We start from the raw sequence: 26,539 nt of genomic DNA, 5'->3' as shown, positions 1-26,539 counted from the left end.
GAAAAACACATGCTGGGCAGAGAGCAATATCATGTGAAGAGTAGAGTATCAGGAGAGCTTTTTAACCTAATCCCAGAGCAGTGCTGATATTAACCAAAAATCATTAGGCTTTTGTTGTTTTGGGGGTAACTTTCTCAAGTGGAAGTAATGTAGATGGCTGAGAGATCTACATTTTAAAGAACGGTACCTGAGGGGATGACCAAAATAATAATATACATTTCTTTGCCAGGTAAACCAGAATTAGAAAAAGATGTTTTGCATGGAAATCGAACAATGTCCACTCCAGTTTCAGTAGATACATTTGGATTTTGGATTTCAAAAAAAAAACAACTTGGGAGATATACCCATGACCTTTATGATTATTATTATTATTATAGATCAGGGGCTCTCAGATGCAGTAGTGTAGACACCTGTTTGATGTTATTTTAATTCTTCCCTCGTCCATTAAAGGAGGGTCTAAGCAGTGTGTGGCCAGTAAGGAAAGCCAAACCGGGCTGATGTTACAAAACCTCTGCTCCAGAGAACTGATCATCAGTCGTGCTCATGAAGCCTTAATTTAAGTTATGGCTTTACTACCACAACCCAAATCATAACTCCTTAAAGAATAGTTTGGTTGGGTCTAAGGTGTTTAGTTGGTATAAAGTAAGGGTTTATGACCACTTGTCTAGGATAAAACTAGAGAGCGAGAACAAATTCAGACATTAAGTTTTTCACTAGTCGTGAAAGGTACGTGAGATTAAGGTAAAGACGCAATGAAATCTAATTATCTTACTACCGCATTTATTATTACAGCTACATGACCACAGCCAGCAGTAACCTTGCAGGCTAGCACGCAGAGCAAAGTATTGTAGTTTTCAGAACGAGGCTTGCGCGTGCAGAGGCAGCATTTAAGAATATCTCTGATAAATTCACAACTAAGTAAGCATCGTGGATCATATCTAAATAAACAACAACTACATAAATGCAACAACGATCAAAAACAACATCTAGGTAGCTGTGTGAAACGCGATGCGGAAATAGCGCAGTTGGACAAATCTCGCGAGATGTTCATCCGGTCCGCACTTTGTCAGCAGTCGCTCGTTCCTCCATTTCGCTGCGTCGAAAGTCTCCTCCCCGCAACCGCTAGATTCAGCGATCCAAACCCAGTCTCTCTCGGACCGGTCTTTAACTTGCTCAAACGAACCTGCCAGTACCTCGTTGGGTACCGAGAGGTAGTTTGGAAAACTCTAATCACGGATTGAGTGCGATTTGACGCGGATGGCGACTCCTTCAACGACAATTTAGTAAAAGAAAAGTGCTTGGAAATTTCAGGTAGGTGGGAACTTAAGATGGCGGCGACGGTGAAAGGAGGGGGGAAAACTGTAAGCGGTGGGTGGGTGAGAGGGAGGGGGGGGAGTATTTGGAGGCAGTAGGGGACTTTGATATGGCGGGTTAAGTTCACTTTTATGCATTCGTTTCATGAACACAACCTTGAAGAATACAAGTAATTAAAATGGCTGCATGTCAGGTTGACTTTTGTTGCTATATAGGAGGCACTTTAGGCGTGTTTATAACCTAAAGGTAATGCTATGAAACTTTTCCTAAAGCGTTTTTGTCTGTCACATTGATCAGCCTGTCGTGTGAATTCAGTTAAAACGTTATACAGCTATAGAATAACGCCTCACATATACACATGCTGCTCTGTATCACAGATCAAAACACAAGTGGGATCCAAGATTCAGTCTGCTTTAACAGTTTATTTAGCACATAAACTCTTTATTTGTTCCATGTTATTTTCATTCTAACTTGCAGCCCTTTTATATGAAACAAACAAACAAACAAACAAAAAAGTATGTTCCTCCCAACACTCGTAAACCCTTACTTTAAGAATATTTGAAGAGAATCGTACCGGACGAGGAAATAAATTTGAAGCCTATTGCAGGATTATAAATGTTGACAGTCATCTTTTGATCAACACGCATGACCCCGCGTAGTGACGTCAGTGAGTTGTCCCTTGGCTAACGCTAACTAGCTAAACAAGGCAGCTCACGGTGTATGAAAAGAACGAGGACGTTACCTTTACGGAGTGTTAGATAACAGGACAGGAACGCTTAGGTTTAACCTAAAAAATTACAGCTGGGTGTCGGTCTTTTTTCTCACACAAGTCGCATCAGTTCAAACCGCTTAGGCTTGATATGGCGCGTGAGCTAGCTAGCTAGCTAGCCAGCCGCCGTGCTAGCTAGGCTTTCTTTAAGTTTTCAGCGCAGTGGCTGACAAAGCACCGAGCACATACATCTGTTACCCAGACGTAAATAGCAGAATACTGAGTTCGATTGAAGCCCAAGCACTCTTGGATACGGTTCTTAGTGATCGTGTTCAGGCCCCTGTGTAGTGCAGTTGCAGGCGCCACACCGCAGCAAAGATTTGCAGCCGCTCATTAAACTTACTGTAGAATACTGAGAAATCTGCTGTACATTTGGCTTACAGTTTTAAACAAGCTGAGGTTTGTCTCGCAATGTCAGATATTAGCCAAATTCCGTATTAACCCCCACAACACTGCTAGCTTTAGTGAGCTTAGATGCAGTACTGCTTGTTGCCTACATAACGAGAATGCCCATAATTGATTCCCATTACTGAGCTCGCTAATTTGCTCAAATTAAGACCATATTCCTGTCACAAGTGCACAGAGAAACCAACGATATTTTGCACTTTTTGCCACCACCCTGGGGATGAAATCTTTAACAGACTACTCTGTTTGGTAATAGTACTACATTCATGCTGTTTAGCTTCTGGCTCGCCTTCAATGAAAGCACATGTAGGAAAGTTTGAGGAAGTTGCAGGTAGATGTAGGAAGTGAACACTTAACACATGGACATAACAGGTCTGGGTGATTTGTTTGATGTATTATTAACTGTAAATTTTTTTATTTATTTTTTTATTTTTTATTTTTTTTTAGCAAACAGTGCATCAAGTCCTCCAAAGTATCTCCTTTCCCCCCCACAGATGCAGTGGTGTCTTTGATCTCAGCATCCTGGAAGTGGAAAGTACAGAAGAGACTGGGCCTAAACCACATACAGGTGATAAATTGTCTTCTGGTCCTTTGTTAATTGTGTGTACATCTTTGCTGTAACCATTTGAAGTTTACTGGTATTTTATTTTTCTTTCAGGTGCAGTGTGTAGCAGAAGCGGTCCAGAAGGAGGAAGACTTGGGGAGGAGGTGGTGCAGCAGCGCACCCCTCCGGCTGTGGCTGTGCTGGGTGGCATCCCAACGGCTACACAGAATGTGGCCGGGCCACCCCAGCATGTCCTGCAGCCGGTCCCAGCTGCCTCACTACCACCACCACTACTTGGCCCTGCCGCTGAGATGGAGAAAGCAAACACACAGGCTGCAAATCAAGAGCAGACTGCCACTTTGGCTTGGCAAAACTGCAACACCAAGGAGCCTAAGGAGAAGTCAACCTTGGACTGCAGTACTGAAGCTGTCCAAAGACAACCTGTGCCCATGGCTGCAGGAAGTTCACAAAACGCACTCTCAGACGGACTTTCATCTTGTGACGCAGTCAGTGTTAGAAAAGGGCAGGATTTGCATTATGGGTATAACACTGAGAAAACAAGCCTTGAATACGGGGAGACAGAAATGGCAGAAGGAACTGACCATTGCCAGGACTGGACCCCTATCCCTGGAGTTGCAGATAAGAATGAAAAGGGACCCATGGCTCCAGAAAAAGCATATCTGGAATGCAAATCAAAGATTGGTAAAGAGGAAGCATGTGGAACAAAGCACACGGCACCACCACAGAGCACCTGTATCCCCACAACTCAGTCCAGCTCAGCAGTCTCCACTGCACATAAAACAACAGAGAGAGACCACAAGCAACCTGGAGACACAGAGCAGTTCCAAACGGTACCATCTCTGCACTCAGCTCAGGGCAGTTTACTGCTTGAGTGTGATGTCCAGCAACTTGTGCAACAACCTCTTGCATCAACAATCATCACAGCCAATGCAGAAGAACTTAATGAGTCCAGTAATGTCAGTAATTCCATGGATGAAGTCACAAAAGAGGGACTTGCAGCAAATGAAGAAGGGGGTATTGGTTCAAGTTCAACGTCATCTGAAAAAGAGTGGCATTACTCAGACACAGGAGACTCATCTTCAAAGCAAGGAGAATCTGTTTCTGCAATACCTGTTCCCACAGGAAATGGAAATGGCACCCCAAATAACACAGATGGAAGCTTCTCTAAAAGTCTCCAGCAACCTTCTCTTGGTGCAGTTTCCACCCCTAATGCTGCCTTTCCTCAGAAAATACCCAATCCCTCAAACCATCCTCAGAACACACAGGTTACACAAGCGAACCAGTTGAACTGCAGTGGAACCCCTAAATCTGTTTTAATAGGGAACAAGACTAGTGTGAGTCGGGAACAGAAGATACAGACTGTTTCTCTAGATGGAACAGGAGTAAGTTATGATATTTCTGTTAAAGAACCAAAGGTGTTGGGGGATGAGACATGCTCTCACAACATACAGGCCCCTAAAGTGACTGAAGGGTCCCATATGGTTGCTTGCAGTGCATCACAGGGGATTGTGAAACAGAATGACTTTGCCAAAAGTATGCAAATTAGTCCATATCAAGATCACCAGCCAGATGGGAGCTATATACACTTAGACAAAAACAAATGTACAGATTCAGAGGGATTAGACTCAAATGAGCCATGTCTCTCCCAGGTTAATAATGACTGTTTAATTCAACAAGGGCAAGAATCTATTCTAGTAGATCATAAGCTCCCACAGATGGAATGCCTAAATGATGGTATTTCAACATCTGATAATATGAATGTGGATGAAAAGCATGATGAGAATTCAGATGCTTTTTCTGCACTAAATGCTGTTGAAATGAAAGATTTAATTGATGTAGGTATTCTAGTGCAGCCAGGGATGGAAGACACGTGGTTAGTGGTAAGTGATCACTCTCCACTGATAGATGGGCAGTGTCAAAGTACAGACGATGCTGAGATGATTGACGTTAGCACAGAAGCTATGGGGCATTGTCCTGAATCACAGGCATCTGTTGCTGTCTATGAGTGCACAGTACCCTGCTTTGCCCCAGATGCTATTCATGAAGCTGCTAAGCTGTTGTTACCAGAAAAAGGTGTAGAAGTACCTGTAGATAAACATTCTTTTGAACCTTTAACAGAAACATTGACACAAGACCTTGATATTCTCCCATCTCATCCTCCAACTGTTTTAGCATCACAGAATGTTTTATCTTCCTCAACCTCTTTAACCTCTTCAGCAAATATTTGCATAGAAAATATGGTTTCAAAACCTACATGTTGCTCCAGTGCTGAGAATACAACTAATGTGTTAGATTCTCCCCTAAATAAAAGCCCTTCTACTGTGCAAGAGGAACAAATGTCCACAGAAAATAAATCAGATTCGTCCCCGATTTCTCTTTCACCGAGTATTATTGATCCAAAGTTGCTTATACTAAAGAGAGGTGAGGCTCTCCTCAAACAACCTCCAATGTTGACTCTAGTTTCCAGGAACCAGAGCCCATCTGGTACCCCAAGTGATTGCCTAGATGGAGTCTCTGTAGAGTGCCTTTCAGAATATGACTTAACTACAGATATTGGAGCTGAAAAGGCAGGCCCGGCACCTCTCAGCTTTCATGTACTAAATGCTCCCTGTAATGTTACTGCCTCATCTTCAAAGGATGAGTCTAAAAAACAGGCCTTAATCAAATCAGAACATTTTCTAGAAATTGAAAAACAGATTCCACAAGATGATCCTTTCTTAAACTCTGCATCATGTACCCAAACTCAGACCCATAACTCACCAAGACTGACTTCCAGGCCAGGCAGTATGTGTAGTATCATCAATGATCAGTCTGAAGGTCCTGCTACCCAGCCATTACAAGATTCTATGCTGTTGGAGGTAGAGGAACATTTACCAGTTCAACATTCGGAGGAAATAAAGGATGCCCAGGACAACACTATAGAGCAGCTGGATGCTTCTATTGGAGACAGCAGTGATGGAGAAGCAGATGGTTCTTTAGAAACCCAGCCCAATGAAAGCATTGTTATTCCCAGTCCAGCGCAAAATAAGGTAAGGAAATGATTATTGGATGTGTTTCATGCTTATTTTTTTTATATAAAGCATGCTGTTTAAGCTGTACTGCTTAATTGCTTGCTTTGTCTTTGCCTGTATTAGTTTTAGAGAGCTAACTATTCAAGTGAATTAGCATCAGAACAAAAATTGTCATTAGCCATCTGTTAACCATCAGTGTTTCAGATGACTTTCTGTGCTTGTTCACATAGCCATGTGAATGCCATCCAATTATAATGCCTTAGTTGGCTGCATGTTTGTTTGAGCCATGTGTGTTTTGCAGCATGGACAGAGCAGGACAGACACACAGGCCTTTTTAATGAAGGTAAGAGATGTCATAAGTTTCTCTTGACATCTCTTGTTCTGAGACCATCACACTGAAGTCACAGTAACACATATTTGCATGTTTATTGTAAGGCCAGAAATAATCACGGGGTTAAATGTCTATAGATCTAGAAGTCATCTTTTTTTCTTTTTCTTTTTTTTTTTAAATAAATGTTCTTGAAGTTCTTTTAGATTGTCTGCTTTCTTTGGCCAAGATTTCTTACGTTGGGCTTTTTTTATTCAGGTTCGCCAGTGGATAGCAGGCAGAGGTACATCAAGCTCCACTCCCTCCACATCTCGTACACCATCGCCACCTCCCAGTTCCTCCTCTGTAGACTGCAAACAGAGTTTACCTTCTCCCCAAAACTCTGCCGGAGCCTCTCAGTCAGATCAAACACTTGGTCAGCGGCCTCGCTCAGAGAAGCACACTGATATGGCAGAACTGGCCAAACATGTATGTGAAAATTTTTGTGTTCTTGATTGCATGTTAAGATGATTTAAGCATACGAGAATTCATTCCTGCAAAATTATTGCAGGAAAAAAAGCCAACTTGAAAGATACTGATAAGAATTTTAATTTCTGACAGGAAGCAGAGATTGAGCATCGGACACTTGCATTGAAACGCGAGGGCTTCTGGTCCTTAAAACGTTTATCTCGTGTGGCCGAGCCACTCCGGACCAAGGTGCATTGGGATTATCTTTGTGAGGAGATGCAGTGGCTTTCTGCTGACTTTGCCCAGGAGAGGCGCTGGAAAAGAGGCGTAGCCAGAAAAGTAAAGTTTTGAGATTTATTGATTTGTTTGTTTGCAATTTAAATACTTTTTTGATATTTGATTGCAAAGTATATTTGATGGAGATTTCAGTCTGAATAAACTGACATGGGTGGTGACAGGTGGTGCGGATGGTGATGCGCCACCACGAGGAGCTACGGCAGAAAGAGGAGAGAGCAAAGCGTGAAGAGCATGCCAAACTGAGGAGGATTGCTGCATCCATCGCAAAGGAAGTCCGTGCTTTTTGGAGCAGTGTTGAGAAGGTGACTTGTTGAATTGTGGTGCTGAATTTCCAATTCCAAAAGCTGTGCAATTTTGTGTTTGTAATTACCTAGGAAAAGGCCTTTTCTAAATGACGGACACATTTATTGTCCATCATGCTTATTTGATGGTCCCGTTCACATTTAATCTCCATACAGGTTGTGCAGTACAAACAACAATCTCGACTTGAAGAGAAACGTAAGAAAGCCCTGGATCTGCAGCTGGACTTCATTGTTGGCCAAACAGAACGCTACTCTGACCTACTTAGTCAGTCCTTGCAAGCCACACCTGCAGCCCCAACCAGTGTACCTTCCCGACAGAGTCAGCTTAATGCACCTGAGGAAGATGGTGAGAAAATGTGCCTGCACTGAAAATATGTTGTCACTTCCTGTGTTTCATTGTTAATCAGTTTCTCTGTTCCATGATTATTTACAGTTAATTGGCTAATATTTTTAGGGAAATCATCCTTTGCCAATACTGTTGAAATAGTACTGTTGCTCAGTAGATAAAGTGGTCAGTATTACAGGTAGCAAACAAAGTGGCTTGTCATGTTCTAAATATATTTTCCTTTGTTCTTTATAGATATTGACTTTGAGCCTCCATGTGAGGAGGAGGATGATGAAGAGACAATTGAAGTGGAGGAGCAGCAGGAGGGGAATGATGAAGAGTCTCAGAGAAAGGAGATTGAGTTATTGAAGCAGGAGAGCACACTGCCACTTGACCAGCTACTTAGTACACTTACTCTCCCCCAGGTAATACAGGAACTATTAACGATAAGCAACACTCTTCGACTCAGTCTTACTACTTTTTAGTTCTGCTGTGTCTGTGCTAGACATGTGCATAGAGTTAATCATGATTATCATGCAGGCGTCTGCCTCTGAGGATGAAGCATCAGATGATTCTTCCTCTACAGTTGAAGATGAAGACAAAGAGTTTTCAGCTAATGAGGAAGATGGTAAGTGTGACTTTCATATTGCTCTATTCGCTTTATCATCAAAATGCATATCTTAAAGAAATGTCTCTATTTAAATAAATGGTTTTGTAAATCTTATTAACTCTCAAAGCGGAGGATGTGGAGGACACCATTGCAGCGCAGGAGGTGGTTGAGGGAGATGGAGACCATGCAGAGGAACTTGATGACTTGGCTAAAGAGGGTAACTAGTGTGTTTTGTTGTCGTTCTTATTGTTTTTAAAACAGCTGCCCTGATAGGAACATTAACACAAGCTGTTTAAGATTTCATCATGTTTAAATGAACTTGAGTTGGAATCCTGATTATTCCAAAGCTATCCATGCCTGATTGTTTACATAGTCCACTCTTTCTGAGATCTGAACTAAAAAAAAATCATAGCATCAATTTTCCACTATTTTTTTTATTTATAAAATGAGCCCTTGTTCCTTGAGGATGAGAGACTGTTCCTATCAGGATAGAAATGTTTTATTATAGAATACTGATGAACAATAAGAATAACCTTGCATTGCTTTGCACTGACCCTTCCATCTAAGGAAAAAAATGGACTAACAAAATACTTTCCACAGTATAACAGGGACATTTCAACAGCTCCTTTGAAAGGCTTGCTACCTTACACCTTTAAAAATGCAGATTAAGAATTGTTATAATGAAGCTTTAACTTTATTTCTTTTAAGATCAGTTGCGTGTTTATTTTTGATTGTAATGTTGCATATTTGTTCTTTAGGTGAGTTGAGTATGGAAGAGCTGCTAGAGAAGTACAAAGGGGCTTATGCCTCTGATTATGAAGAACCTTCAGCAACACCAGAGTCCTCAGAGGGATCAGAGGGAACTGAAGATGAAGACGAGGAAGAGACTGAGGGAGATGAAAGTGATGATGCCTCCTTAGGTAAAGTGGAATATCCCTTAAAATGGTTTTTCATTTAAAAACAAGGCTCATTTGCACTTTCAAGATTTATTGGTGTAATTTGATGTGATAAACTTGGAATTTTATTATAATGGTGTATGGTTGGCAAAGAAAAATAATTATTTATATATTATACTTCCGCTGATCTCATGTCTCATTTCTGTTTCATCTTTCAGATTCAGCAGAAAACAGTGATGAGGAAGATGATGCTGAAGCTGAGGAAAGTGATGAGGAGGATGAAGATGATGGAGGAGAGGGGATGGAGGTTTTATTAAGGGAGGGAGATCACAGCCCCTCTGTCCCCACATCTCCACGTCCTAAAAAAGAGATCAGCCATATTGCTGCTACTGCTGAAAGCCTTCAGCCTAAAGGATATACCCTGGCCACAACAAGTGTAAGGGATGATATATTGCTGCCAATGTCTAGGACACTCAAGGCTTAGTTATAGATGTGTTGATTATAATTTACTTTAATGGGATTAAATTGAGTATCTTGAGTACATTGACAAAACAGCTGGTAGGGTATGTCTAAATGATGATGATTGATGATAATTAATGAATTAATTAATTGATTGTGGTTAGAATGAATAAGATTTACCTAACAGACATGCAATTTCTAGGTGAAAACGCCTATTCCGTTCTTACTTCATGGCAACCTGCGTGAGTACCAGCACATTGGACTAGACTGGTTGGTCACTATGTATGAAAAGAAGCTTAATGGTATCCTGGCAGATGAGATGGGACTTGGTAAAACTATTCAGACTATTGCCCTGTTGGCACATCTGGCTTGTGAAAAAGGTATGAAGAAACCTAATTGTTGCATCCAAGAATCTTGTCAATACCTTACAGGGGAATATTTGTACCATTTTAATATTTTTGTATTTCTTGCAGGTAACTGGGGCCCTCATTTAATCATTGTGCCCACCAGTGTAATGCTGAACTGGGAGATGGAGCTGAAACGCTGGTGCCCCGGCTTTAAAATTCTTACTTACTATGGCAGCCAGAAAGAGCGCAAACTCAAGAGACAGGTAAGCCTATATGTTTAGTCATGGTTATCAGAATGACGTTTCAATGTTCTGATTTACCTAATGATTGTTGTTTTCTTTTTTTTATTCTTTGCTTAGGGCTGGACCAAACCTAATGCTTTCCATGTGTGCATCACTTCATATAAGCTGGTTTTGCAAGACCATCAGGCATTCAGACGCAAGTCCTGGAAATACCTCATTTTGGATGAGGCACAAAACATCAAAAACTTCAAGTCCCAGCGTTGGCAAAGTCTACTAAACTTCAACAGGTGCTTACAGAATATTTCTGAACGTTTTTCTGTTTTATTCTTTTCTGAACCAGACATTTGTCTTCTGTTTATTGTATTTTGTTCAAAAGTGATACTGCTCATGCATGATTTCCGTTCTCTGTTTCTGTTGCATATGAAGTCATCGACGGCTACTGCTTACTGGTACTCCGCTGCAGAACAGTCTGATGGAGCTCTGGTCGCTCATGCACTTTCTCATGCCGCATGTCTTCCAGTCCCACCGTGAGTTTAAGGAGTGGTTCTCCAACCCACTGACTGGAATGATTGAAGGCAGCCAAGAATATAATGAGGGTCTTGTGAAACGGCTACATAAGGTGAGTACTCTCATTTCTGACAGAGAATGATGCTTAAATAATTGTACCCCTCACCTACAAATGGTTGTACTGTAATAGTCCGTGACTGTCTGAATCACAACTACTTAATCTAACCCTTGTTCTTAGGTGCTAAGGCCCTTCTTGCTCCGGCGTATCAAGGCAGACGTAGAAAAACAAATGCCCAAAAAATATGAGCATGTTGTGCGCTGCCGCCTCTCCAAAAGACAGCGCTTTCTCTATGATGACTTCATGGCACAAGCCTCGTGAGTGAAGTGAATAAATTGATGAATATGATTGTTGACATAAGTGTTAAATAAATGTATTGCAGCAACAATAGTTTGACTGGTGAGTAAAGCCTGAAGCCAGATGTTTGAATTATGTTTTTTCTTCTCCATTTGCATGTATGACCGATCACCAGAACGAAGGAAACCCTAGCTAGTGGACACTTCATGTCTGTAATTAACATCTTGATGCAGCTGCGTAAAGTGTGTAACCACCCCAACCTGTTTGACCCACGTCCAATCCATTCTCCCTTTATCACTGAGACTATTACCTACTCCACTGCCTCCCTGGTTCTGAAGGCTTTAGAGACATCCCCTTTCCAGGTGAGCATTTTAGGCACTTGTTTAACTCTTGTGAGTCTGTGGTCCCGCATGTGGGACACCTTGGATTTTTTTTTTTGTGTAGCAATGACGAGTTCAAATACTCCATTTATAGTCGTACAAAAAAACTGCAACTGGTCAACTTTTTTATTTGTATCCGCTTAAAATAAAAACAAAATGTGATTGTGTAAATGACAAAAAACAAACCAGAGACGCTTTACGCTGCCTCCAGCGCTGTTAATGAATAAATGAAACGAAACTCAGTGCAAGTAACATTGTTGCACAGACATGAGAAATATGTCTATAGATATATGTCTCATGGTGCACGCTTTTCATATGGTAATGATCTGTACGAAATACACACCCACCATCAATGCGCACTGGCATTCCAACATTGATGGACTCATTGGGAGTGCGTCATTTTCTCCCCAGGTGTGATGATACATCAATATTCATGATAGGCTGTTTGCGAGGGAGTGTCTTTCTCAAAGTGTCATATAAATGTTAATCAATGTTAATCATTTTATATGAACGAATGAACCGGATGCTTTTCACAACAATTTTGTAACAGACTCAGGTGTACATAATCCAGGGCACAATGGTTTCCCAAAATATACTTAAAAATGTGGTTAATGGACATATTTCAACATCTCAAAAAATTTAAGCAAGTTTAAACTCAGTTTTCTCAAAAGTACACACACGTACATGCATGTTGTTTACATATCATTGTAACAGAACTTGTGCTGAATATAATGCAATAAGAGTAAAGAATTGGAATGAATTACTGCAATTTTAAAGTACTGCTGGCTTCTCAAGGCAATGTTTGCAAAGATTTGTCACCTAGATAGCCTAGATATCTGTTGCTCTGTGTGGTAACAGCTGTATTTCTAAATTCTGCATTTGTGTCTCTTCTCACAGCGCTGTGACCTCTCAATGTTTGACCTGGTCAGTCTGGAAGGTCGTGTCTCTCGGTACCAAGCAGATGTTTACCTTCCACAAAGGAAAGTAACACGTCAGCTGATCCAGGAGATCATGGAGTCCCCTGAGCCTCCGCCCAGACCTAAACCTATTCGGATGAAGGTCAACAGGTAATTGATATGTAGTTTATGAACCAATGTTATTTAATTTATCCAAATCTTGATTAACTAATTATGTGGCATTGGAATATGTTTACGTAAAAGGATGTTTCAACCACTCCCAAAGTCTGATGGACGTTCAACAACACAGAATAGCCCACGGCCCACATGTCCAGTCTCTCCCGCAGTTCAGCCTGCATGGCCACCTCTAATTACAGAGGTCACTCAGGCTCCTGTACAGCCAACACCTCAAGGTAAACGTGGTATTTTAATTCTTTGTGTAGCACTGACTAGCTGGAACAGTACTAACTGTGTAGTAAACGTAGCTAATTTAAGTGTTTGTTTTTCAGTGTCCCCTGTCACTTCTGTTGCTGCTCCACAAGCTCCTGCATGTCAAAGTGTTACCTCCACGGGGACTGCAAACCCAGTTATGAGTATTCGGCATGCTCCACCTTCCACTGTCCCAACAGTGTCTGTCACCCCTCAACCCTCCAGCAATGTCATGACACAGAGGGTGCTCCTCAGCCCTGATATGCAGGCCAGATTACCATGTAAGTGCCCTGAACTGTAATGGTGATGTATAGTGAGTTATATGTCTTCAACATTGTTTTGTTTTTAGTTTCAGCATTGATTTTTATATCTTCATTTCAATATTTTTCATATAGCTGGAGAGGTGGTGAGTATTGCCCAGCTGGCCTCCTTGGCTGGTCGTCCAGTGTCGTCCAGTCAGGGCAGTAAGCCTGTCACATTTCAACTGCAGGGTAACAAACTCACCCTGTCTGGTGCTCCGCTCCAAGTGCCTGTTGCCCAGCCACGGTCTATCCAAGGTGAGTGCACTCTGTTGGTTTTATTTGCTCTGCATGAACAGCTCTGGCTGGGTTAATTTTCCTGCACACCTGTCTGCAAGTACTGGTTTAGTTTATGGCCTAACACTTTGTCCTGTGGTTGTGTGCCCTTTAGGAAATGTAATGCATCTGGTATCCAGCGGTGGGCAGCACCACCTTATTAGTCAGCCAGCTCAGGTTGCAGTTCTCCATACACTTAGTCAGTCAGGTAGCATCTCAGCAAATCCCAACCCAACCAGCACAATCCCATCCTGCTCTGGACTAGCGGTACCCCTCACTGCTGCTCAAGGTACTGGCGCTGTCCTTGAGTTTATTGCAATCATTCTGACCTTGATGGCTGCAGTGTTGTAGCCTGGGTACCAAACTACTTGTTACTCAGCAGAGCAAGGCATAAGTGGCCATTAGAGGGGTTAATAAGAGAAAGATGCTACAAGGCCTATATGATAACATTTGAATTCGTTTTCAGACTTAGTTTAAGTAATGATTTTCTAATGAGATTCAAACAAGACTCAGGAATATTATTAGATGGTAAGTGACAGGGTAATATTTCATGGATGTTGCATTTTTTGCGGTTCTTTCTAAAGTCACGTATATGGTACGTTTAAATAGACAAATGCTTCTTTGTTTGATTTTGATGTATTATTTTCATACGTGTTTTGCTTTTGTAACGGATTCAGAGGCATTTAAAATTTGGAGAAATGCTTCTGCTATTTTCCACTGTTTCCATTTTGATTTTCTTTTCTTATTCAGCTGATCAAGGAAAGTATTTAAATCTCAATCATGTCACCAGACCCAGCAAATGAATTAGCTCTGCTACTGTAATCCATAGTATGGTGCCCAGTCCAAAAGAATTGGCACTTTTCTGTGTATAATATCAGGTCGAGATACTTAATAATGTTTCACCTTTATTATTTGCCACTCTGTTATTCAGTTCCATCACCCAGAGTAAGTGGACCAGGAATTGTAAAGATTGTTGTTCGCCAAGCAGCAGGCAAAGAAGGTGGGCAGGTCCCCACTCTGGCTGTGCCCCCATCTCCTCGTGTTGCAGCTCCTCAGTCAGTTTTGTTGCACCCACATGGGACCCCAAGCTCTACTATCAGACCACCTACTCCACAACAGCCTTCCCAGAGACTTCCTGTTCACCCTTCTCCTCCTCAAGCTCCTACCTCAAGCCCTGGCCAAACTCCACCTTCACGTTCTGTGCTCAAGGTGGTGGAAGAAACATCCCCAAGCACAGGGTTAGGTAAGTGATATCTGAATAGCAATTTGCAACATTATTTTTTCCACATTTGTATATATCATATGTATTTTCTGTGGAATTTGTGCATGTTAGACTTTTTCTTATGTCCTAAGTATATGCTAATCTTGGTGACTTTCTTTTTCCTTCAGCTAAGGCAAATGCCTCATTAGTGGTTGAAGAGAGCAGTAGTGATGTTCTTACTCTTAAACCTATGTCCTCGTCTCAAAGCCGTGCATCTGGATTTCAGCATCCCCGAATCCATCCTCAACCACCATCACGAACACCATTTTACATGGTACGAGTTAAAAAGAAGACAAGTTTGTGACATAGAGTGTCATAATATTGGACACTAATGATGAGTTAACCTATTATTAAAATATTTTATTGTTCTCTTTTTGACAGTCATGGCTTGCCGATCGTCATAAGGCCCAGAGAGATGACCGGATCTCTCAAATCTTTCGAATAAATGAATTGCACTGCAATGCAAAACCTGTGTTTGGTCAAGAGGTTCTGGATTTTCTCACTTTCCTTCCAGGCCCAAGTCCTACACCAGCTAAACCTATCTTTAGCAGGTGGAACCACTTGGGATATAGTTCTTGTCGCATTGCTCAATCCCAACATAAGCGTGACTACCTGGATCAGAGCAAAATTCTCAGAGAAGCAATTAACAGCTCTGAGGAGAGGCTCCACCTTATGTCTGAGGTCATAGACAGGTGCGCTTACTGTTCTATCCTTAAACACTGACATCCTATGCCATCATGAATTAAGTCTTTAAGTCTCTGTTCAAGTTTTGTATGCATTTTGTTGTATAACCAATGCTCCATTGCACCCTACAGGTTCACATTTGTCATCCCTCCGGTGGAGGCCAAGCCTATCACCATGCATAGCTGCCATCCACCTCCCTCCCTCAGTCACCAGCAGGCTCTCTTTTCCTCCAGACTCTCTACTCATCTTTCTCCACTCATGCATACGCTGCACCGCATTCGCTGTAATATGCGGACACATTTCCCTGACTTGCGACTTATCCAGTATGATTGTGGTAAGTACAAGTGTGCAGTGAGAATTGCAAGTATCTTACACAGTTAAGATCAATTATATTTTTGATTAGGTTACTGTCTCCTGTGAAAGTTTTAGTGGTAAGAAAGCGGTACTTTTATTGTGTACTTTGCACATAAATATCATGGTCTCCACAAAAGTAAAGTGAAATCCACAAATTGAGTAAAAAAGGCACATTTTCTTGGGAGTCCTTGAAAATAGCTTTCCAAATATGGATCCTACAAACAGACTTTCTTTATGAAATTGGCTGCTTTTTTTGTGGATTGTTCTATCTACAGTTTATGCATATCAGGGCATGCCTTTGAACCTCCTTTATACTGTTTTGTACACTTTAGAATACATTTACCTATGTGAAGTAGAATTTTGATTGTAAGAGTCTATAGGGAAGTAGATGGTCTTGTCCAGTAATTTAAGAAATCTAAAATCAAAGTGGTTGAACCACATGGAGTAAATGTGTAAATGCACACAGAGCAATCTAGAAATGAAATAAATGTAGCTGAATGCACAAAAATTAGTTTTTGTGTTGCAAACTTGAAAAAAAGATGGTCAGATACTTTTATATCTCATTTCATTTTTGTGGAAATTTCGGCAACTAAAGTAGCTCATTCAGTATTATAACAGTGGGTTTCTGTGTTGAATTAGGCAAGTTGCAGACACTCCATCTTCTGCTGCGGAAACTGAAGTATGAAGGTCACAGAGTGCTCATATTTACTCAGATGACCCGCATGCTGGATATACTGGAGCAGTTCCTCAACTACCATGGGCATATTTACTTACGGTTGGATGGCAGCACACGAGTAGAACAAAGACAGGTAAGGGAAGAGATTTGGGTTTCGAATTTAATATGCTGCAAACTGAGCAGTTGAACATGCCTCCAGGATCATATATTAATTTGGTGGTGTTATGCTTTAAAATATTTAATACTGTCACAACGTATCAAATAATAATAATAATTTTTGCCGAGGTTTTTGTGCCACTGCCCAGGTTCTAAAGGACTATGTTGATATTCTCCTCCATCTGTCTCCTAGGCCCTGATGGAACGTTTCAATGCAGACCGTCGAATCTTCTGTTTCATCTTGTCCACGCGTAGTGGTGGTGTGGGAGTAAATCTGACGGGGGCTGACACAGTGGTGTTCTATGACAGTGACTGGAACCCCACTATGGATGCTCAGGCTCAGGACCGCTGCCACCGTATTGGACAAACCAGGGATGTTCACATCTATAGGTACTGGTTACAATTCAGATATAAAAAAAAACATTAACATGATTCTGTGCAGATTATGCTTTGGAAAATGCATTTAGACTCTTCACACTTCTCTGTAACATTGTATTTTATTTAGACTGATCAGTGAACGGACTGTGGAGGAAAACATTTTAAAAAAAGCCAACCAGAAAAGAATGTTGGGAGATATGGCAATTGAAGGGGGTAACTTCACAACTGCATTTTTCAAACAGGTACAGTTCTTTTCTCTGTATTTAAACATTTCTAAATCATATTAATGAGACCTGGTAAATGTGAAAAATTCACCCCTTTTTTCTTAAACAGCAAACTATCAGAGAATTGTTTGATGTGTATGAGGGGGAAAAGAAGGACACTGAATCAAGTGTACCTCTGTCAGAGGATGAGGAAGCCATAAACAAACAACAAACTACTATTCTGGAGCAGGTAAAATTTAATTCTGTTGACAAAACCTAGCTAGATCTTACATCGTTAGGTACAAATTCATTATATAATTTAGGGTATAATTATTTGTTTATTTGCAACTCTTGATGTATTTACCTCTCTATCAGGCTTTGTGTCGTGCTGAGGATGAAGAGGACATAGTAGCAGCTTCCCAAGCCAAAGCAGAGCAGGTGGCCGAGTTAGCAGAATTTAATGAAAATATTCCTCTGGATGATGGTGAGAGCAGAGACCAAGAAGAGGAGGAACTTTCCAAAGCTGAGCAGGAAATTGCTGCTCTGGTAGAACAGGTAACAGTTTATCTTTTTGTAAAAATGTGTGGTGTTTTTAGTTTTATACTACTTTTTGACTTTTTGTCTCTTTCTTGCTTTTTACAGCTCACTCCCATAGAGCGATATGCCATGAATTTTCTGGAGGCATCTCTTGAGGATATTTGCAAAGAAGAACTGAAACAGGCTGAGGTAATCTTTCAATTGGAACTGTATTTCAAGACTTTTATTATATAACTACAGGTAATTGCAGTTCACAATTTTTTTTTTTTGTTATGACAACAGGAGCAGGTTGAAGCTGCAAGAAAAGGATTAGATCAGGCAAAGGAGGAGGGTCTCAAACTACATCAGTCATCTGATAACGATGATGACGACTCCATGCCGCACACTCCAGAGGAACACCCTCCAGCTCGGCGTACACGCAGACACAGAGAGAAAGGTGCTCCCTCTACAAGGGTCAGTGGCAGGCTTAGAGGGACACCAGCTAAAATGGATGATACGTCTACAACACAAGCATCCCCAGACAGAGAGAGAGGGAGGAGAGCGGAGACAAGTGTGAACCGTGCCCCTGGGCCTAGTTCCAGTCTAAAGTCCTCCCAGTCCAGAGAAGTGCCTGAAAGACTCCGTAGTGGTATGCGAGGAAGAGCAGAAAGCGAAGATGTGGCCTCCTCAACATCCATAGTAGGAGGACCTCAGAAACTACAAATCGATCAGCAGATCTCTGATACAGAAAGATCCAGCATACCATTGCAATATAACCAGGCCCTCTCTCCAGTGCCTTCTGATGCTGCCTCTTTATCAGTGGACCGACACTCCAGTGGACATACTGCAACACTAACGACAATATTCAGAGATACAGCGGATGAGCATGGAGCAGAGACAGACAACACCACCACTCAACAGATGATGAGAGAGAGAAGGGCATCTGTATCTTCAGAATCTATTTGCTCTCCAGAACATCAGTCAGACCAGGATGGCCAGCATTCACTCTTTCCTTCACTGTCATCTCCACATTCTCGTTCACCCCGTAAGCGTCAGTCTGCTGATGAAGAGGTCCTGAAGGGCCTTCCGGAAGATTCTCCATCTGCAAAGGTTCTTAGAAAGCTTCCTGGTCGCCTCGTCACTGTGGTTGAAGATAAGGAACCAAAGCGAAGGAAAAGGGGGGAATGTGGAAGTGGAGGAGTGCATACTGAAGGGTCCTCTGAAGAGACAGAGCAGGCTGACTCCTCACATGATACGATTCCCCTTTCACCAGTCCAATCACTTAATGAGAAGTCTCTTATAAAATCACCCTCAACATCCCCTCCTGAGACACAGCAAGGACAGGACCAGGCCTCCCCTTCGTCACTCACAAATCCAGGGAGAGGCTACCACCCTTACTCACCTACACACCATTCACCAGACATGCCTGTCCTTCGGAACTTACCGGTACGCAGGCGCTTGGAGACGGAATCTCGTATGGCTGCTCAATTAGGAGAACAGTTCCTAAATAAAGCCAGAGGGCTTGACAGACGAACCCCACTATCACCAAAGAAACAGGAACCTATTTCATCTAAGGATGGCAGTACCATGCCTAATGTTGTGTCTGATGCTAATGCAACCTGTTTCTCACCAGGGAAGCGTAAAAGAGGTCGGCCTCCCAAAATCTCCCCTAAGCCACCAGAACCCCCAGAACCAGATATCCCTGTGGCACCTAAATCTGTAAGTGAAGAACAAAGTCCACCTCAGTCACCAAAGCGAAAGAGGGGACGACCTCGCAAAGATTCCACTACAAATGCAGTTGACAGTTGTAAACCTGACAAAGAAGCAAGCTGTCCTACAAGTCTGTCATCAGTTTCACAGGAAAGCATTTCAGCTGTACACCTTAACTCGCATAGTTCCAGTTTGGGGCCTTTAACTGTGCCCGCTGTTCCTGAGTGCCCAACAATAAACTCTGTAGCTGACAGTGCGCTTGAATTGTTAAAAACTGCAGATTCTCCCCAATCTCCTAAAACAGACACTCAAACCACACAATTCAATACACCATCACGTCAAACGCATTGTGAATCTAGGAGTAAGCAAACATCCGCTGTAGAACTGTCACATGATCAAACAAATTTGAAGGCCACACCTCCAAACTCTGTCTCTCCAGACCTTTTCCTTAAAGCTGTACCACAAATTCAGACAGAAAATGCTGCTCAGACCAACACAAAACCTTCATCACAACTACCTGCTCCCACTCCCAGTGAGAGTTTTGATGGCTCTTCTCCTAGGCCTGCCACAGATTGTATATCTTCATCTACATCCTCAGTTTGTCGAAGCAGTCAAGTTACAACAATACCCTCACAGCTCTCAACTGTGTCGGAGAAAGGCAATGCTTCAGAGATATCTCTGAAATCTGTGCCTTCTGAATTGTTGGCACAACCAACACTTGAAAGCAACATATCAGGTGCAAGTCCTCCACTAACCTCTGTTAGTGCCACCTCAACTGCATTTGCCCAGACATGTGAGCTTTTATCTGAACACATTGAGAAAGCTAGCCTTCTTCAGCGATTATCAGTTTCTGAATTAACTCAACCTCCTGTGCAACCTGATACACCACTGGAAACTACATTTAATCTAAACCAGACAAATGTTCTTTCTCAACCTAAGCCTGAACCCACACAAACAGCCCCCACACATTCAAGCCAAATACCTATAGCCCCAATATCATCTCCCGATGCACTTGAAACCACATCTGACTCCGCTCAGCAATCAACGGCTTCTAGGCAGAGAACTACACATAAGTCTGTGCCTGCTGAAGAACAGAGAACTGAGAATCAGCAAGACCCAACTGTGCCAAAGGAACATGGCTTAGTTGACTCTACAGAAGAAGTGCAAATAGACATATATGAAAAATCTGAGAAAGCTGAGAGAGATAATAGCCAGTCTCAGGCAAAAAAGAGAAAATTGGAAAATTTGCCAGAGGATCAGGGGTCTGCTACACCCTTAATCTCAGACACAGTGCTGCAAACCACTTCTGCAAATGTGGGTGAGGCACAACTAGAAGACGAGAGTCAGAGAAAAGAACAAGAGAGCAAAAGCACAGACAGGAAAAAAAACATTATTCGACAAAGCAGTCAGGAATCTGTTCGCTCCTCCTCGCCGTCTTCTGTTTCTTCCAGTGGTACTCTCTCATCTCGGTCGAAAAAATCTGCAGAGAGCCGTATGCCAGCAAAGAGAAAGCGAATGGAGAGAGATTCAGAAAAAGATCGAGCGTCTGATCAAGAGCCAATGAAAACGGAGAGTCAGTGTTGTTCTTCCTCAGATTCAGAAGACTCTGCTGGTCAAGAAAGACGTCTTACTCGTTCATCACACAAAAGTTTGGAGAAGGAGGCCACTAGTGACAAAGATGACAAAAACAGTAATGGGCGAAGGAGGTCTGAAAAGAAAGCAACCAAAGAACTGGAGTCCACTGCATCGACACCAGTTAGGGTAACCCGTAAATCCACAGGCACCCAACCCATTTCAAAACTGACTTCTCCAGTCTCATCTGAGCCTGAGGTGCTAGGCAAACGCTGCTCAGCACTCAATGCAGCTGCTAAACTTTTGGCTATGAGAGGAAAGGGACCAGATCCACCAAGTTCCAGTTCCAAATCAAAGGCTACACAAGGACAGCAATCCTCTAGTGAAAAAATCAATAAGTCTAAAGGCAAACAAGACCAGGACTCCCCTAAGACAAATTCAGTTGTTAACAAAACAGAGAGTAGTCAACAAACCCCTACACGTTTAACAGATTCCCCACAGTCCACCACTGGAACAGGTCTCTCTGCTTCCCGCTCTACTCGGCAGAGACCAGGAAATCTTGTACCTCCCTTGGAAACAGAAGCTAAGAGAGCCAAAAGGGAGGAAAAGAAGAAAACTCCAGATCAGAAGGAGGAAGTAGAGGAAGAACACCGAGAGACGAGGTCTTCAAGAGGGCACAGTGCTTGCAGTAGTGTAAGCAGTGAAAGGGGTGCAGGCAGCAGCAGGAGCCGGAGTAGCAGCAACAGCAGCCAGTGCACTCGCAGCCTGAGCTCACGGAGCACTGGTCCACCACACTCGCACTCGAGAGCTCCTTCTTCAGGTAGCGACACTGAGAAAGGGAAAGGCCGGCATAAGAAAACTGGAGAGAACCGAGGCCGTGAAAGCAGGAGAGAGAGGCATTCAAAAAATAATGAGAAGCCAGAGCCCAATGCTGGATCATGTGAGGGAACTCCTGACAGGGTGCTGAGGAGTGTTGCCGCGCTGGCAGCAGCTCAGGCTCGCACTCCAGCTAGCAACACTCGTTCTTCCTCCAGTCAACAACGGCAGTCCAAAACTTGATTTAGGAAAAGAGAGATAAGGACTGAGAACTGCAGTAATGAGAGCAAGGTTTTTACGGGTTTTAAGGAACTGGGGATCAAACTTGCTATTCTTTAACACTGTCTGTGAGACGTCAGATTGAGTCTATTGCATTTTGCAATAAGAACCAAACTTGGGTGCATTCTCAACTATTAAGCCATCTTGTGTGTGAAGAGAAAACAGAGATGCAGGACAGATGGGGAGATGGTTACCCATTTAAAAAGATGGCATTGGTATGGTCTTGGTAATAAGATCAAAAGGACTGTACTTAACTATACCACAAGGACTTTGGACAGCTGGGCAAGGGGCAAGAGTTGTTTAGTTCACACTATGTACTGTAATCGTTTAAAGACTGGAATACTAAAAGAAGTATCTGTTTAGATGGGTCATGTGTACCCTTTATACAGAGTTTACTTGTGCTGCAAAGGTGATTGCATAAAGTAATTTATGCTACATTTGAAAGATTGAGTCATTGTTAAAACATTTTTAAGCAGTTGGGCTATACAAAATGTTTGCCTTGCTGTTGACTATTGTTTGTTTCAAGTCAGTTGATAAATTAAGAATATTCTGTGGTTTCTTCCAGGGTATGAAGAGAGCAGGTCTGTAAATGTGATTTTGCTGCACTATGCTGGAGTTAGTCTCTACTCAGACCTCCATGTCTTGTGTATTTTTTTTTTTCTCTATAAGTTTCTTTTAAGTCCAGGCTGCATTTCTCCATTTGCACATCTTACATAATACCCCTGGATAGTTTTTTTTACATTGCTTTCAATCAAGTTAATTAATTACTGGTACCTCACACTATGTATATCTTTGAGCTTGTGAAAAATCTTGAAGTCTGCTTGTCCTTTGCTTTCTGGCAATATGGAGATGAAATGCAACCTCATCAAAAAAGAAATTTCACCTTTTCCAAAGTATTATTGGTCAACTTTCTATTAAACTTTGTTGTCGAACAGTCTCAAGTTAGTGTGACAAAGTGAGAGTGCCTGTTGATCCACATAGGACTGGATCCCTGTATGCCTTGTTAAGAAAACAAATTTGGGCTTCAAAGATTTTTAGTGTTTCAAGTGTAATAAAGAAATTTTCCATCCAGAACTACAGGAGGTACATCTGTGTTAATGTCCAACCAAACTGAAAACACCTCTTTAGTGTACATTGCTGTTGTCATCCTTTTTTATTCATCCTTTTTATGATAAACTCAAAAGAAATTCTGCATAAACCTTTTGAATTTTTTTTCAGTAAGCCCTTGACAGTCAGTTGCTGTCATTGTCCCATTTTGGGGTAGACACTTGTTTTCGGGGAATGGGTAGGATGTGGTGATAGTCTTATTTTTATTTTGTCTCTTTGAATTTGTTACATTCCTTTTGTTCCCATGTAATTCCACATTGTTTTACTTGAAAGATTGAAACAACAAAAGTCAGTTGAATAAAAAGACCAAAAATATCCATATTTTGTCATGTGGTATTAGATACACGTGTGACTACCGTTGTTGCTTCATAGCTTCAGGGTCCAGGTTCAATCGTGAGCTTGGGTAGCTGCTTGTGTAGAGATTCTGTAGATATTCCCTTGTGGCCATGTGGGTTTTATCTCCAAGGTGAACTGGCTAAAATAGTTTGTTCTTGGTTCTGAATTTGTGCATGCGTGTGTACACACCTGATGCCCTGCCAGGGACAAGTATCTGATCAAATGTGTATTCCATCCTCACACCTAATGTTCCCAGCTTTTGTCCAGGCTCTGGAGATTTTCTCTTTGAGTAGTCCTCTATTTGCGTCTCTGCTTGAATAAGCGTACCTCAAGAACCAACTTGAAAGTATGTGTCCACTCTCCATCAATTTGAGGGGCATGAATTAAATTGTTGCTTTCAAACAAATAATTTCGTACGGTAAGAATACTTGAAAATGTGCTTAAATACAGTACTAAGAGGCCCAAACCTGTTCTAGTGTGACAATGCCCCTGTACACATGTGAGGTCAATAAAGACATGGCCAAGGTTAGCATGGAACTCGAGCACACTGAACACATTTAGGATGAATGAACTACTGACTGCAAATCAGGCCTCTCTGCCTAAAATATTCGGCTTTGTTTGGTCAAATGAGAACAAATCTCTACAGCCATGCTCTAAAATCTAGAAAAGCTTTTCCCAGAAGAGTGAAGCTTATTGTAACAGCGAAGGGGAAGTCTAAATCTGTAATGGGATATACAGTAAGCACATATGATGGTCAGGCTTCCACATACTTGAAGTAATGGATCATATCAGAATGTTAAGTGATTCCTATCCTCATCAGTGAACAGTATCGGTGCTTAGACAGGTCATAACAGGACCAAGTTCTACGAATGTTTAATACAAAGAATTCATTTAATTCTGAAGGCATCACACATTTTTCTTGCAACTGTGCCTCAATCTGGATAATGCTTGGAAATAGTGCCCAAATCCACTAGGCTCAGGAAGACCATGAGGAATTACAGCAAATATGAACCATGAGGTAAAACCATACATGCCTGTTTGTGAATAATTGTGCATCATAATAAATATATTTAAGACTTAAATTATTATTTTATTATTATTATTATATCAAATCGAAACATCCTTAAAAACACCTGGAATTTACATTCTAACCATTTGGAAGATGCTCATATTCAGTGCAACTTCATTTTATACATTTGATCAGAGGGATATTGGCCTTGCTTGAGGGCCCAACATCTTGATGGTGTTGGGATTGGGTTAGCTATCTTCTGATTATGATTGTTTCTGATTGTTTTATTATTGTGTAATCACCCTTATTTGCACATACCACAAATATACACCAAAAGGCAATTAAATAAGGGAAGCCTAGACATTAGTTGTTACACAACTGTGTTATCTTTGACTGAATACAAGGTAAATACCTTTTATAACTCATGGATTTCTTTAAAAATTCTGATAATATTCTGCACAATTTATGCTCAATCTAACATTGAAAATTTGACAATAGTCCTTCCTTTTGGATAAATACTTCCTCGGCTGACCGACTTTCTAGAACTGCGTGACTTTTTATTTCTTGTTAGCTATATTAGCCTCAAAACTCCAGTGTATAACTAAAGAAGCAAATACATGACACTAAATGTGTTTGAATCAGTATATTCGGGCTTAGTGTTAAAAGATCTTTGACAGAAATGTTCTTTTAAAAATACTATATTGTCTTATACAAGGTTTGAACTTCCACATTGTCTCAATAAATCATATACAGTGTTTTTCTTAAGTTGGGTTTCAGCACCAATGTAACACTTCTCATTTCAGAAGGAACTGATGAAACTGGGTATGTTCAGAGATCTTAGGCACACGCATAAAGAGTTTAACTCCATCATTAATCCTACACAGGTGACCCCATTCACTTCAGCTTGACCTCTTCCTATTCTCCGCAAAATTACGCCCCTGCTTCAACAACTGCTTATAGAGACAAGAAATGGGCAGTTATTGATATGAATTGTCATACATTACACTTAAATATTTTAGTTAAACAAATTAGCTGTGTAAGGTGATGTACTCTGCCTGTAGTCAAATTAGTATTATCTGCATGAGAAATACATTTAATAAATACATGAGTTTTCATACCCATTTGCTAGGCGCCTTCAGAATGTTTTTTTCTTCATGAAACCATTGCCTTAAAGTGCAGGCCGATCAACAGTGTCTCATTGCTTCATATCAGTTACAGTGGCTGAGACAGAATATAAATTTCCATCTGTATCGTTTGAATTTATATATGGAGAAAATACTCTATTGGGCTATGAATATAGATTTGTAATAGATGGTAGATGGTAGATAGTTGATAGACGATAGATTGATCCTGGTAATATAAAATCCATCATAATAATCATGCAGTTAGACATACTGACACATCTTTGATTGCCATCTAACTAAAAGAATGAGATATTATTGGACCTCACCTATTATCACCTACAGTCAGACTATTGTTACCTATGCAATACTGTGTATTTTGAGATTTGTTATTGCATACTGTACATTGGGAAGATGCAGTTAACTAAACCAAAAAAAAAAAAAAAGTTTTTCCTAACAAACTGTGGCTCCATTATTTTAAGTTTAAGTGAAATTTTCTGTGCTACTGATCGTCAACTGGTCAGCTCCGTTCTTGGATTGTATATTGACTCACATTTAAGTGGAAAAAGCAAGAACTGTAATTAATTTCTCTGTAAAAACATGCACTGCATAATTACTCTCACCAATGAATAGAATATTTATGCATGTTGACAGTATAACTGCAGAGCTGTTTCTTTGGATAGTGGCTGTTACTGTGATTTTCTGTGGTTAGTGGTGTCTCAGGACCAAAAAAGTGCTGTGTAGTAGCTGTAAAAATTTAATCAGTAGTTGTAACAGTGAACCAACTCTATCCTCTATTATTTGCCAGAATTTTGCTAATCTTCAAAAAGAAAACAATAACACCACTAAGCTGCAACTGTTAGGCCTTTTTAAGAAAGAGGGAGGTGATTCAAGTCAATACT

The 26,539-nt window shown here is 41.3% G+C and overlaps 1 protein-coding gene across 4 annotated transcripts; it reads left to right on the top strand.

Moving 5' to 3' along the window:
- The first annotated feature begins 1,082 nt into the window (after positions 1-1,082).
- On the top strand, positions 1,083-23,490 carry srcap (Snf2-related CREBBP activator protein). 4 transcript variants are annotated; one of them, XM_058405953.1, is made up of 35 exons: positions 1,083-1,311; positions 2,983-3,056; positions 3,147-6,082; positions 6,366-6,407; positions 6,651-6,860; positions 6,993-7,178; positions 7,298-7,438; positions 7,595-7,784; positions 8,019-8,188; positions 8,304-8,391; positions 8,501-8,590; positions 9,132-9,293; positions 9,488-9,705; positions 9,931-10,108; positions 10,202-10,338; positions 10,435-10,604; positions 10,744-10,936; positions 11,063-11,199; positions 11,355-11,541; positions 12,457-12,626; positions 12,720-12,868; positions 12,965-13,165; positions 13,280-13,441; positions 13,575-13,748; positions 14,391-14,702; positions 14,849-14,994; positions 15,102-15,412; positions 15,536-15,738; positions 16,398-16,567; positions 16,784-16,980; positions 17,096-17,210; positions 17,302-17,421; positions 17,547-17,726; positions 17,814-17,897; positions 17,991-23,490. In XM_058405953.1, exons 3-35 carry the CDS (start codon positions 3,344-3,346, stop codon positions 22,026-22,028), a joined length of 11,970 nt encoding a protein of 3,989 aa, XP_058261936.1. In that variant the 5' UTR covers positions 1,083-1,311; positions 2,983-3,056; positions 3,147-3,343; the 3' UTR covers positions 22,029-23,490. The 4 variants fall into 4 exon arrangements, with proteins under 4 accessions (XP_058261936.1, XP_058261938.1, XP_058261939.1 ...); XM_058405955.1 differs by having other exon boundaries at positions 2,936-3,056; XM_058405956.1 differs by lacking the exon at positions 6,366-6,407.
- The last annotated feature ends 3,049 nt before the right edge of the window (positions 23,491-26,539 follow it).

This window comes from Hemibagrus wyckioides, linkage group LG13, assembly GCF_019097595.1.
Source record: "Hemibagrus wyckioides isolate EC202008001 linkage group LG13, SWU_Hwy_1.0, whole genome shotgun sequence".
Lineage (NCBI taxonomy): Eukaryota > Metazoa > Chordata > Actinopteri > Siluriformes > Bagridae > Hemibagrus > Hemibagrus wyckioides.
This window is presented reverse-complemented; position numbering and strand designations above follow the sequence as displayed.

Bases quoted from the DNA above. Each gene is read 5' to 3' on its own strand.
- srcap (XM_058405953.1), top strand. From the start codon at position 3,344: ATGGAGAAAGCAAACACACAGGCTGCAAATCAAGAGCAGACTGCCACT. The intron at 7,179-7,297 runs GTAAAGTTTTGA...GGGTGGTGACAG, and splicing joins AAAGAGGCGTAGCCAGAAAA to GTGGTGCGGATGGTGATGCG. The intron at 13,166-13,279 runs GTAAGTGCCCTG...TTTTTCATATAG, and splicing joins TATGCAGGCCAGATTACCAT to CTGGAGAGGTGGTGAGTATT.